The 13359-nt window shown below is 48.4% G+C and overlaps 1 protein-coding gene across 4 annotated transcripts in view; it reads right to left on the bottom strand.

Annotated features, from left to right (window-relative positions):
- Window positions 1-2224: 2224 nt before the first annotated feature.
- KATNIP (katanin interacting protein) overlaps window positions 2225-13359 on the bottom strand; it is a 264435-nt gene continuing 253300 nt past the window's right edge. For all 4 annotated transcript variants that reach the window (XM_077275294.1, XM_077275295.1, XM_077275293.1 and 1 more), the window contains exons 27-28: window positions 5861-5946; window positions 2225-2418 (exon numbers count right to left, since the gene is read on the bottom strand). In XM_077275294.1, coding sequence (XP_077131409.1) covers window positions 2360-2418; window positions 5861-5946 — 145 coding nt within the window. In that variant the 3' untranslated portion in view covers window positions 2225-2359. The remainder of the gene's footprint in view (window positions 2419-5860; window positions 5947-13359) is intronic.

The raw sequence follows: 13359 nt of genomic DNA on the forward strand, positions 1-13359 counted from the left end.
AACAAGTCCTGCACGACGCCGACTATGTGGGACTCAGTGCCACATGCCGTTTCAATGTCCACCCTGGCCAAAGGGTAGTCCTTGGCATCACCATGTATGCACCGCACGCCAACCTCCTTTCCCGGGAGCAGGTGGAGAGGGAAAGTGGCCCTCACCAGGGTCACTAAGCTCCCTGAGTCTAACAGCGCCGTTGCTGCTCGACCGTTCACCCTTACGGGACACGCTTGAGGTCCCTCGTTGGGCGGAGAGTTCACACTGCAGGCTGGATACACATAGTATGAACAACGGCGTCCCATGCTGCAGTCCATCTGCTCAGTGGTCTGGGAACAACGGCCAGCTATATGTCCTGGCCCGTGGCACCTCCAGCAAATAATATCACCCGTAGGGACCTTGGGCACCACCTCCCCCGCCCTTTGTGACCTTGGACGCGCCACCCCTTTTTGGGACTCAGCAGCTTTCTGGGACCCCCAGTACGGCATGGGCTGCCTCCCAAAGGAGCCTTCCATCCCTTGGTATCTCTCGACCAGTCCGATCAGTTCGTCAGCATTCTGGGGATCACCCTGGGCAACGCAAGTCTGTATGGACCTCGGGAGGGAATGCACAAACCGATCCATCATCACTCGTTCCACCATCTGTGCAGGTGTACATAACTCTGGCTGCAGCCATTTCTGGACCAGGTGCAACAGGTCAAACATTTGGGAGCGTGGCGGTTTGTCCCGGTGATAGGCCCAGCAGTGAACTCGCTATGCCCTAACAGTCAGTGTCACCTCCAAACGTGCAAGAATCTCGACTTTCAATTTGTGATACTCTTTGGCATCCTGCAAGGTCAAATCATAGTACGCCTTCTGGGGTTCTCCCGTCAGGTATGGCGCCAGTACCTCTACCCACTGCTCTGGCGGGAGTTTTTTCCTCTCAGCGACCCTCTCAAACACCGTCAGGAAGGCCTCAACATCATCCCCGGGGGTCATTTTCTGTAATGCGCGTCTTACCGTCTTCCGGACGTGGGTGTCATCAGCCAAACCTGGGGTTGGGGCGCTCGTCTTGCCCTGGATGGCGGTTGCCAGAAGCTGCATCTGCTGACTCTGCCGTTGCTCCTGCTGGCTCTGTTGTATCTGCTGCATCAACAGCTTGTTGGTCTCTTGCTGGTTCTGTTGCAACTGCTGCATAAACAGCCTGTTAGCCTCTTGCTGCTGTGACTGTGACTGGACCAAGTGTTTCAGCAGGTCCTCCATTTTCCCCGGCAATGCTTGCTGGCTTACAGCCGACTTGACCCAGGACATCCAAAAAATAGACTTACGTCTCCACTGGGAACGCTGCCCGCACGTCTACCACCAATTGTAGGGATTTCACTCACTCAGGTGCGACGGCTGACACTTAGGAGGCAGGTTCCAACAAAAGTTCAAGGGTTTATTGCTTCATAAACCAGTTTAGCATAAACAGGAAAAACAAATAGCCTTTAACTCAGGCAAAAGGGAAAAAACAAGTGTCCATTCCTTCAGGCTCAGTGCTGGAGCCTTAACACACTTGGGAGGCTAGCACCTCCACACATATCCCCTGTGTTAAACATTAGCCTGTCTTATATAGAGCTAACCACACCCAGTAACCCATCACATGATTAGCCATGTGGTCTGACATCACCACAGGTCCTGACAGACATATAGGTAGCTATGGTTACATCACAGCGGCAAGCCATCTATGCGACACATATCTCCCGTCGATTAGACACCCTTTAGCCACGCTACAGCACGTACCCTCAAGGCTCACTGTTCAGAGCATGTTTTATCTAAAACATAGCAGCTTCCATGAGTGAAATATAGAAATTTGTAATAATGGTCTCTGATTCATGCTGCCTGTAGTTCTGTTGTAGTGTGGTTACATTTGTGATTTTAGACCTTAAAAATATGCTTGTTTGTTTTTAAATCAAGTATACTGAAGCCTTGTAGTCATCTTCTTTTAGGTTTACACAAAGTGAATTCCTGCAAAAAAATGGCAATCTATTTTATTTATTGACAATAGGACAGAAAAATTTCTATTGTAGATGCTGACATTTGCTACTTAAAAGCTGAGATTATAGGAAGGAGCATCACACTTAAGATGATTTACAGAATATAGGGCATGCTTAAAGATTTCATGTGAAATAGTAAACCATAAGGAAAAAGACTAAAGAAACAAAGGAAATAAAAGGTTTGCTATATTCGTCTCTTTGGCTTGAGCAATGAAGCATACTACTATTACAAAGGCTTATGTTAGATATTTATTGGGTACATATAAAAATATTTGACATAAAAAGTATTAAATATTTATACAAATTTTGGTAAATAAATAACTTTGGCTATTGCTTCTGGGCACGGATCCTACTTCAGAACCGTCTTTGTCTCCCGCTCGGTTTGTCAGTTATACAAGTCTTTGGACGTAAAGCTGTAAAACAAGAGATGAAGACAAGACAAGTTATATTTTCAGAGGTTACAATTAGAAATGAGTGAACATCTTCGGCTCCCTCCTTATTCGGCTATAGCGCTTACCGAAGAACACACATGTATGTGTTGTGACTGTCATACAGCCGCGACACATGCAGCTGCGGCACCGGACACCTGATTATCGGAGCGCTGTAGGTAGCCGGGTTCCCGCAGCAGCTTCTTCGGTAAGCGCTATAGCTTGCCGAATAAGGAGGGAGCTGACGATATTCATTCATGTCTAGTTACAATGTTAAAGTTAGCCATACAACTAAAATAAAAATGAAAAGATATTGTACATTGTTTTCAAAGCAAATGTCTTGATTTTGAATTGTTTTCCAGGCAAAAGCTTTAACAAAAAGTGGACAATGGTATACAATAACAAAAAAATTCTACTTTACTAATCTCCACACCTCTCATGCAGGTACTTCCATGATTCCTCGCTTGTCAGAGATAAACTGGCTTCAGCCATGTCACCTCAAAATGTGACCACTGCAGCAAGTCACTGGTGACCACGTTGAACTCAGTGGTGTCGAAATGTTACCTTTACAACCAGTGATTGCTTGCAGTGATCTCACAATGGCGTTGACACACCAAGATGTCACTGAAGTTGGGTAAACTGAAACTGGCAGTATACCACAGAGGTGTTGGCTAAGGAGTGGCAGAACATTGTTCGTGATGGTATTATTTGTTTTGTTTCTATACCATTTGCCGCTGGAAATCTGGCAATGACAACCATAAAGGTCTGCTGCAGACCTCTGGTAGTCATGCCAACCCATCGGTGACCCGCAATCATGTGACGGGATTAGTGAAGTGCTTCTTGTAAGCACAAGTTAAATGCCGCTGTCAGGGATTAACAGCAGGATTTAACTACCATATATACTCGAATATAAGCCAACCCGAGTATAAGCTGAGGCACCTAATTTTGCCACGGAAAACTGGGTAAGCTTATTGACTCGAGTATAAGCCAGGTATGTATTGTCCCCACATGCGTGGCTCCCCCCGTCGCTGTCCTGCTATGTGTGGCTCCCCCCGTCCTGTCCTGGTATGTGTGGCTTCCTTGTACTGTCCTGGTATGTGTGGCTCCCCCGTCCTGTCTCTGGTATGTGTGGCTTCCCTGTACTGTCCTGGTATGTGTGGCTCCCCCATCCTGTCTCTGGTATGTGTGGCTTCTCCGTCGCTGTCCTGCTATGTGTGCCCCCCCCGACCTGTCCTGCTATGTGTGGCTCCCCTCGTCTCTGTCCTGCTATGTGTGGCTCCCCCGTTGCTGTCCTGCTATGTGTGGCTCCCCCGTCGCTGTCCTGCTATGTGTGGCTCCCCCCCCCGTCGCTGTCCTGGTATGTGGCTACCCCTTCCTGTCCTGGTATGTGTGGCTTCCCCGTCCTGTCCTGCTATGTGTGGCTCCTTCCCCCCATCCTGTCATGTGTGGCTCCCCCTGTCCTGTCCTGGTATGTGTGGCTCCCCCATCCTGTCCTGGTATGTGGCTCCCGCATCCTGTCCTGGTATGTGTGGCTCCCCCATCCTGTCCCTGGTATGTGTGGCTCCTCCATCCTGTCCTGCTATATGTGGCTCCCGCCCGTCCTGTCCTGGTATGGGTAGCTCCCGCCCGTCCTGTTCTGGTGTGTGTGGCTCCGCCGTCCTGTCCTGCTATGTGTAGCTCTCTCCCGTCCTGTCCTGGTATGTGTTGCTCCCCCTGTTGTATGCATGGTTCCCCGGTCCCGCATGGCTCACCCCTCCTGTCCCATCGTTGTATGAATAGCTCATACCCCCCTCCGTCCTACTCACCCTCCTCGCGCCGCCACTGCATCTCAGTTGTCCCGGCGCGGCAGCTCTCCTGTGCTGAGCGGTCACGTGGTACTGCTCATTAAGGTACTGAATATGCGCTCCACGCCTATGGGAGTGGAGACGCGTGCATATTCATTACCTTAATGAGCGGTACCACGTGACCGCTAAGCACAGGAAGAGCCGTCGGCACCGGGACAGAGATGCAGCGAGGGTGAGTATGATGTCTTCTGTTAGACAGCTCCTGCCACTGCTCCCCCTCCCCCTTTATGGACAATGACTCATGTATAAGCCAAGGGGGGTGTTTTCAGCACAAATCTCGGCTTACACGAGTATATATGGTACATAATAGCTGCAGGTGGACTGCAATTCCACCCGCGGTTGTTGCGGGCACATGTCAGCTGTATAGATCAGCTGTCATGTGACCAGAAAGGTGAGCTCAGGGCCGGAGCCCGCACCAAACACGGGGAGTCCGACATGGGTGTACTATTATGCCACATGTGGGAAAGGGGTTAATAATTAGTAGCTTATGTCTGATTAATTGCTACGCTTTAAAAGTTACAAAATTTGGCAAAAGTTCATTCAAGTCACCTCTGGCATGGCATATTCATTAGTAGGCCAAAATTTTGCTGCAACTTTGTGCCAATGTGTGACTTTTGGAGCCAAAAGCTGCAAAAACATTCAAAACCAGAAAAAAAGACCATTTTTGACTTTGTGTCAAATTCATGAATCACGTATGCCAGAAGATTGTCACGTAAAAAATGGCAACTAACACCACAAGACAAAAAAAGAAAGTGACTTAAAGCAAATGGCCTATATGTCAATATCCTGAATTTTCAGCTGGTGTCTTAGGAAGAGTTTATCTTTTAATTTCCAATTGATTTTGTACTGGAGACCAGCTGCCATAATGTCTCCCAAACACAGTAGGGCTCACAGAGAGGGATTTCTGCCCTACAGTCTTTAGTTAGCACACAGATGCCGGAAATTATACTGCAGTGTTAAGCAGTGTAGAAGTGGTTCCAGCTCTGAGCTGCGGTAAAAGACTAACTAGAAAGCTCAGTACTTTTTCTGTGTCCTCACTCTGGTCCTTCATCCTCCAACTCTGCTCTCCATAGACTATAATAGGAGGTGTAACCAGTCACACCTCACTGTGTTGGCAGTCCACTTTGTTTTAAAAAAAATTGGAATTGGAGCTGTCTTTTCAGAGTGGATAGTAAGCTTAGGAAGCAGGAAGAAGGGGAAGAAGTGGCTCATAAGCGGAGAAAGATTTCTCTGATAAGATGTACTATTGATTTACTAATTTATGCCAAGTTTATTAAAAGTACAGTTCCCATTTAATGATGTTTGTATTTGTATGCATATACGGGCCATTTGGCGCACTGTACCAGAAAAAACAAAGATCTGACTCCTATATTGATATATTCTGAAGGAAATCATAATTGACAAAATGCTGGACTTATTTAAAAATACTATATACACGCGTGCATTACAAGCACTTCGGATGTCCAAAATGGAGTTGATCATTAAAAATAATTACAATTTTTACATTGTTTTCACAGCCGCTTACATTCTAAAAGAATGACGAATGGTTAACAACAATGCTACATATAACTTGGTACACAGACCTGGGTCGGCATTGTGGCTCTTCTTAAAGTTGACGACAACTTTATTATCATTCATCATTCTTACATCTTGATCCTCTATGTGATTGCTGTAATATAAGAACAATATACAATAAAAAACTTATGATGTACGAGTTACATCACACAATGAGATGGAAGAATAATTGCCTGCATTAATTTTTACATGCTTTGACAACAATAAAGGGGTATTCCCATCAAACACAGTCATGGCGTTGCCATATTTATCGTATCCCATATCTACCTATGGGACGTGCCGGGGACATGAGACGCCTATTTGCCAGTTCTGCACAAACTGCAATAAAGACTCCATTCACTTTCTCAATTGCATAAAGACCAGAACATGGCTTTCTCCATATGCAGTAATAAATGATGGAAATATACCTTTATATGAGAATTGATATTTTTTATCTCAAAATAATAAATGAATAAAGATTCTATAATGTGAAAATGGAAATGTATCTGTACAAATGCAATAAAAGAAGACAAGAAGCACAATCAAAAATACAAGGAGGGTATCAGCAATCAAAATGCATGACACAAGGAAGGGGAAAGAGCTAGACGGTAATGAGATGGACACAAATATAAAGACCAGTTATAAAACAATATAAAACACAAAATCAAAATCTCCCACAGTAACTGCATCCAAGAATATATAATCAGTAGTAAAGCCCCAAAAAGTGCATATAATTTAGACCACAGAGGTGGGAGCGGGTCCTTGACTTTTGGATCCTGCTCTCCCGTTGCATACCGTATAACAAAGAGGTAGGATTTCGGTTTGGGCAGGCACACCATTGGAAAATGATAGGTGCAATGGTGAAAAAGTAAGAACGTTCCAGCTTCTACAATGCTGATAGAATGCCGATACAGAGCAAACGCCCACATGAACTGTAAAGTTAACGTGTGTAACGGGGTCTACCAAGCTGGGGTACCTCTTTCAGTACCACCCCGTGTTTCAAGAGGTCCACTTTGCTTTGGCTGGAGTCTGAATGAAGGACGCTGGCTGGAATTCCTTGATTACCTGAGAGCATATAAAAGCTGACTGCTTCTTCACGTATTTCCAGTCTCACAACACTTTATTCACAGAACACAGAATATATCACACAGATACAGAGGGCAGGCCCATTGAAACGCAGGCCAGACATACATTACAATAGCCGCAGGTGTCCGGAGCCTGCCGATATTTACTGTGGGAATTACAAAGGTGGGGGAGGACAGAAGGGGGATATCTTGTCTCCTCTGCCCAGGGGCGCAGCCTGTGGGCTGATGCATTAGGGACATATATCTCACATGGAACCTATTATATATATAAATAACTGCATAACATATTCTGGGTGCCGGGGGGTTCTGTAACACGGCTCCCCCTTTCAGCGACGCAATCGGCATACACAGTCTGATCCTTAACGGATCGGTTTGGGGATGACCGAAGTTTATGGGGTGGGTACAAGTTCCGTTTGTCGACTTAGTCCATCGGCGTTACCGTTTTGTTTGCCGGGTCTGTAGTGGATGGTGAAGTCCAGAGGTTGTAGGGCTAAACTCCACCGCAGTAATCTGGCGTTGTCTCCGGAGACCCGATTAAGCCAGACTAGGGGATTATTAGGAGGGAAAACTGTCGTCCATACAAATATGGTTGTAACTTTTTGAGTGCCCATACTACTGCCAGGCACTCCTTCTCAATGGCCGCATAGCTTACTTCACGGGGCAGTAGTTTCCGACTCAGGTAAGCTACCGGGTGTTCTTGGCCATCTGGTCCGACTTGGCTCAGTACTGCCTCCAATCCAAACATAGAAGCGTCTGTGTGAACAAGGAAGCGTTTAGTTGGATCGGGTGTGGCCAATACAGGGGTATTGGTGAGGGCGTCCTTTAGCTGGCGGAAGGCTTCCTCACACTCTGGGGTCCAGGTTACCTGGCGGGGATGGTTCTTACGGGTCAGATCAGTGAGGGGCTTGGCTACACTGCTGTAATTGGGGACGAATTTCCTGTAATACCCCGCTGTCCCTAGAAACGCCATGACCAGGGTTTTAGTGCGTGGGGTGGGCCATTTGGCTATGGCCTCAATCTTGGCTGGTTCTGGTCGCTGTTTCCCACTTCCCACCCAATGTCCTAAATACTGAACCTCCACTTTGCCCACGTGACACTTGTTTTCAGGGTGATTCCGGCCTTGTGGACCCTGTCTAATACTGTCTCTAGGTCAGAGGTGTCAAACTGCATTCCTCGAGGGCCGCCAACAGGTCATGTTTTCAGGATTTCCTTGTATTGCACAGGTGATAATTTAATCACCTGCACAGAATGATTCCAGCACCTTGTGGAATGCTAAGGAAATCCCGAATGGCATTACTCGAAACTCGAATAAGCCGAACGGGGTGACAAACTGTTATGGACTGGTAATTTAGGAGCGACATGCGACTAGCTCTGAGCAGGTGGTAACTATACAGACCGCAGTTCCTGATCTTAACACAACACTAGCAGTAGCCGTGGGATGTTCCTGTCACTCCCTGGACACCTCGTCACAGCCGGAGAACTAGCTACCCCTAAAGGTAGGAATAGGAAAGCTATCTTGCCTCAGAGAAGATCCCCAAAGGATAGGACAGCCCCCCACAAATATTGACTGTGAGAGGAGAAGGAAATGACATACGTAGTATGAAACAAGATTTAGCAAAGGAGGCACTTCTAGCTAGATAGATAGTACAGGAAAGGACACTGTGCGGTCAGTAATAAAAACTAGAAAAAGTCCACCGCAGAGATATGCAAAAATCTCCACACCTGACTAAAGGTGTGGAGGGCAAAATCTGCAGCCCAGAGCTTCCAGCTTAGCTGAATAGATCCATACTGATAAGCTGGACAAATGAGCAAAACATAGAATGTGCTGAACAAATAAGTCCACAACAAGTGGACTACAAAAGGACAAGCAAGGACTTATCTTTGCTGAACTGGACAGAGTGTCAGGGAAATCCAAAAGAGCAGTGGCTCCAAGCAGGAACAATTGACAACTGGCATTGATTGAGGGATAAGGCCAGACTAAAATAGCCGAGCCAGAAAGACGATCAGTGGAAACAGCTGCTGATGCTAAATCCAAGAAGCAGCTATACCACTCAAAACCACAGGAGGGAGCCTAAGAGCAGAATTCACAAAAGTGCTACTTACAACTACCGGAGGGAGCCCAAAAGCGGAATTCACAACAGTACCCCCCCCTTGAGGAGGGGTCACCGAACCCTCACCAGAGCCCCCAGGCCGATCAGGACGAGCCAAGTGAAAAGCACGAACCAAATCGGCAGCATGGACATCGGAGGCAACCACCCAAGAATTATCCTCCTGGCCATAACCCTTCCACTTAACAAGATACTGAAGCCTCCGGCCTCGAAAGACGAGAATCCAAAATTTTCTCAACCACATATTCTAACTCCCCCTCAACCAACACCGGGGCAGGAGGATCAACAGAGGGAACAACGGGTACCACATATCTCCGCAACAAAGATCTATGGAAAACATTGTGGATGGCAAAAGAGGCTGGAAGGGCCAAACGAAAAGACACTGGATTGATAATCTCAGAAATTTTATAAGGACCAATAAACCGAGGCTTGAACTTAGGGGAAGAAACCTTCATAGGAACATGACGAGCAGATAACCAGACTAAATCCCCCACACGAAACCGAGGACCAACACACCGACGGCGGGTAGCAAAACACTGAGCCTTTTCCTGAGACAACGTCAAATTGTCTACCACATGAGTCCAAATCTGCTGTAACCTGTCCATCACAGAATCTACACCAGGACAATCAGAAGGCTCAACCTGCCCTGAAGAAAAACGAGGATGGAAACCAAAATTACAAAAAAAGGGCGAAACCAAAGTAGCCGAACTGGCCCGATTATTAAGGGCAAACTCGGCCAACGGCAAGAAAGCCACCCAATCATCCTGATCAGCAGACACAAAGCATCTCAAATAGGTTTCCAAGGTTTGATTAGTTCGCTAAGTTTGGCCATTTGTCTGAGGAAGGAACGCCGAAGAAAAAGACAAATTAATGCCCATCCTAGCACAAAAGGCCCGCCAAAACCTGGAAACAAACTGGGAACCTCTGTCAGACACAATATTTTCCGGAATGCCATGCAAACGAACCACATGCTGAAAAAACAATGGAACCAAATCAGAGCAGGAAGGCAATTTAGGCAAAGGTACCAAATGGACCATTTTAGAGAACCGGTCACAAACCACCCAGATAACAGACATCCTCTGGGACACAGGAAGATCCGAAATAAAATCCATGGAAATATGCATCCAGGGCCTCTCAGGGACAGGCAAAAGCAACCCACTAGCGCGGGAACAGCAAGGCTTAGCCCGGGCACGAGTCTCACAGGACTGCACAAAAGAATGCACATCCCGCAACAAGGAAGGCCACCAAAAGGACCTAGCCACCAAATCTCTGGTACCAAAAATCCCAGGATGACCGGCCAACACCGAACCATGGACTTCAGAAATTACCTTACTTGTCCATCTATCAGGAACAAACAGCTTCCCCACAGGACAGCGGTCAGGTTTATCAGCCTGAAATTCCTGAAGCACCCGCCGTAAATCAGGGGAGATGGCAGAAAGAACCATCCCTTCCCTAAGAATGCCAACCGGCTCAAGAACTCCAGGAGAATCAGGCAAAAAACTCCTAGAGAGGGCATCCGCTTTAACATTCTTAGATCCCGGAAGATATGAAACCACAAAATCGAAACGGGAGAAAAACAGGGACCATCGAGCCTGTCTAGGGTTCAGCCGCTTGGCCGACTCGAGGTAAATCAATAGGTACCCCTTCTATGATGCCCTCCCCTTCCCCGTGTTCTAGCACTAAGTCTAGGGGTCCCCTTACCCGTCTCCCGTATACCAGTTCGAACGGGGAGAACCCCGTGGATTCTTGGGGCACCTCCCGATAGGCAAACAGGAGGTGAGGCAAGAATTTCTCCCAGTCCCTGTAGGTCCTGGTAAAAGTCCCAATGAGTTGTTTTAACGTCCCGTTAAAGTGTTCACACAACCCACTGGTTTGCGGGTGGTACAGGGCGCTTCTAATGGACTTTACGCCGCACAGCTTCCACAGTTGGTTAGTCACCTCTGCTGTAAACTGGGTACCCTGGTCCGAGATAATCTCCCGGGGAAATCCAACCCGTGAGAAAACCTGGAGCAGGGCAGCCGCCACCGTCTCTGCCAGTATGTTAGGTAACGCAACCGCCTCTGGATACCGTGTGGCATAATCTACCACTGTCAATATATACCTTTTCCCTGACGGACTGGGTTTGACTAACGGCCCTATCAGATCGACAGCTAATCGGCTAAATGGTTCCTCCACAATGGGGAGGGGGCGTAATTTGGCCTTGCATCGATTTCCCCTCTTGCCAATGCGCTGGCAACTGTCACAGGTCTGGCAGTACTGACGAACATCATAGGTTACCCCCGGCCAAAAGAAGTTTTGTGTCAGACGATGCCGGGTGCGACTGACGCCGAAGTGCCCGGCCAAGGATATGTCATGAGAGATTCACAGTAACTCCTGCCTATACTTCTTGGGAACTACCAGCTGTCGTTTTATAATGGGGCTCTTCCTTGTGTGGTGCTGCTCTATGATCCGGTAGAGGAGTCCCTACTTCCATATAAACTGTTCCCCTTCCAGTACCCCTCTCCCCTCCTGTGCCTTCCCACGATATCCCTCCAATGAAGGATCCTCAAGTAACTCCCTCTTAAATTCATCTGGAGTGGCCCAAGAAATGTGTCTGGCTATGGGAATACGTGTAGGGCTGGGATGTCTTACCTGGGCCTCCTCTGAGTGTGATTCCGCCTCCGCAGCTCGAGCTTGTCTCCGGGTGGTCACAGGATATGTCTCAGCCAGAGGGGCAACCGAGAAGGCAGACAACATGGGCCCCAATTCATTTCCCAGCAAGACGTCTGCAGGCAAATCCTTCATCAAGCCGACCTCAACAAGACCATCCCCGACTCCCCAGTTCAGGTGAATCCTGGCAGTGGGCAGTCGATGTATGGCTCCCCCAGCTACACGGACTGCCACTGTCCGGTCCATCTTCTCTTGGTCCCGGACGAGTTGAGGCTTCACAAGGGTCAAAGTTGCTCCGGAATCTCTTAGTCCCTGCATGCGTTTCCCATTAACCCACACGACCTGTCTATGCTGTTGTCGATTATCTGCCCGGGCTGCCTGCACGGGGTCTACTTCATGCAGCACTTCCTCCATTTCTTCCACCCCTTGGTTAGTTGTAGCCCCCAATGCCGGGTCAGCTTCACCTTGGTAGCAGTGTACAGCGGCCCGGCTGAAGGTAGCTGTTCCTGCCTTTGGCCACTGGGTATGCTGAGTCCGGTTGGGACATTGTCTTTGCAGGTGGCCCAGCTGACGGCAGGTGTGGCATCGCGCCCCAGGGGAACTGTGGTAGGCCAGGTTTCTAGCTGGTCCCCCTACAATCTTCGGTGGTTTGGGGCCCTCCAGGTCCATGGGCGGACCCTTAGTGACCATCTTTGATCCAGACAACTGAGGCCTCCTGGCGTCATGATGTTCATCGGCCAGACGAGCGGCTTCCTCAAGAGTCATTGGCTGCCTGTCCCGAAGCCATTACTGTGTCTTGGGGGTTAGTCCATTAAAGAATCGTTCTAACAAGAAGAGCTGGAGGACGTCCTCCTTAGTGGTTGCTTGGCTCCCTTGTACCCACTGTAGCAGTGACCGCCGTAATTTACAGGCCCATTCAGCGTGGGTATCGGTTACTCGTTTTATAAGTCCGCGGAACTTTTGGCGGTATGCCTCTGGTGTCAGCGCATACCGGGCCAAGATCACTTCTTTGATCTGCTCATAGTCCATACAGTCCTCATCAGGTACCGTGCGATAGGCGTCCGCTGCCCGGCCGGTCAGCTTGCTGGCCAGAATCTGAACCCGTTCCTCCGGCTTCACTTGAAGAAAGGCACACTGCCGCTCAAAGTCCTGCAGAAAGCCATCAATGTCTTCCTCCGCCTCCCCCAACTGTCGGAAGGCATTATACAGGATCTTTTTGTGGCTTACTGTTGAAGGTACCTGGTCGGAGGCCCTGCTCACTGACTCTCCTCTCTCTGCTCTGCCATCTCCATCTTGGCCAGCTCCACTTTGGTCCGCTCTGCCATCTCCATCTTGGTTAGCTCTATTCTGGTCCGCTCGGCCATTTTTTCCTTCAGATCAGTACGCACATCAGCCATCACCTCTCGTATGATCTCTACTGCAGGGTTTGGGCCATAGAACGCCAGTCTGTTCTTTACCTCCCTCTGGAATTCAGTCTCCTCCACGTTCACATTGGGGGGCGCTGCACCGTCGTGTTCCATGATGGCTGCTATCAAATCCGCTTTTGTTTTTGTTGCTGGCGATTAACCCTCGGGCTTCCACCAGATCTTTTAATGTAGTCCTCTTTAACTTCTGGTAGTTGTTTTCCATTCATTCCTTTCCTCCTGTAGAAGGGGTATCAGATCCCGCTGTCTGCCACCAGTGTAA

Source organism: Ranitomeya variabilis, chromosome 7 (genome assembly GCF_051348905.1).
Source record: "Ranitomeya variabilis isolate aRanVar5 chromosome 7, aRanVar5.hap1, whole genome shotgun sequence".
NCBI classification, from domain to species: domain Eukaryota; kingdom Metazoa; phylum Chordata; class Amphibia; order Anura; family Dendrobatidae; genus Ranitomeya; species Ranitomeya variabilis.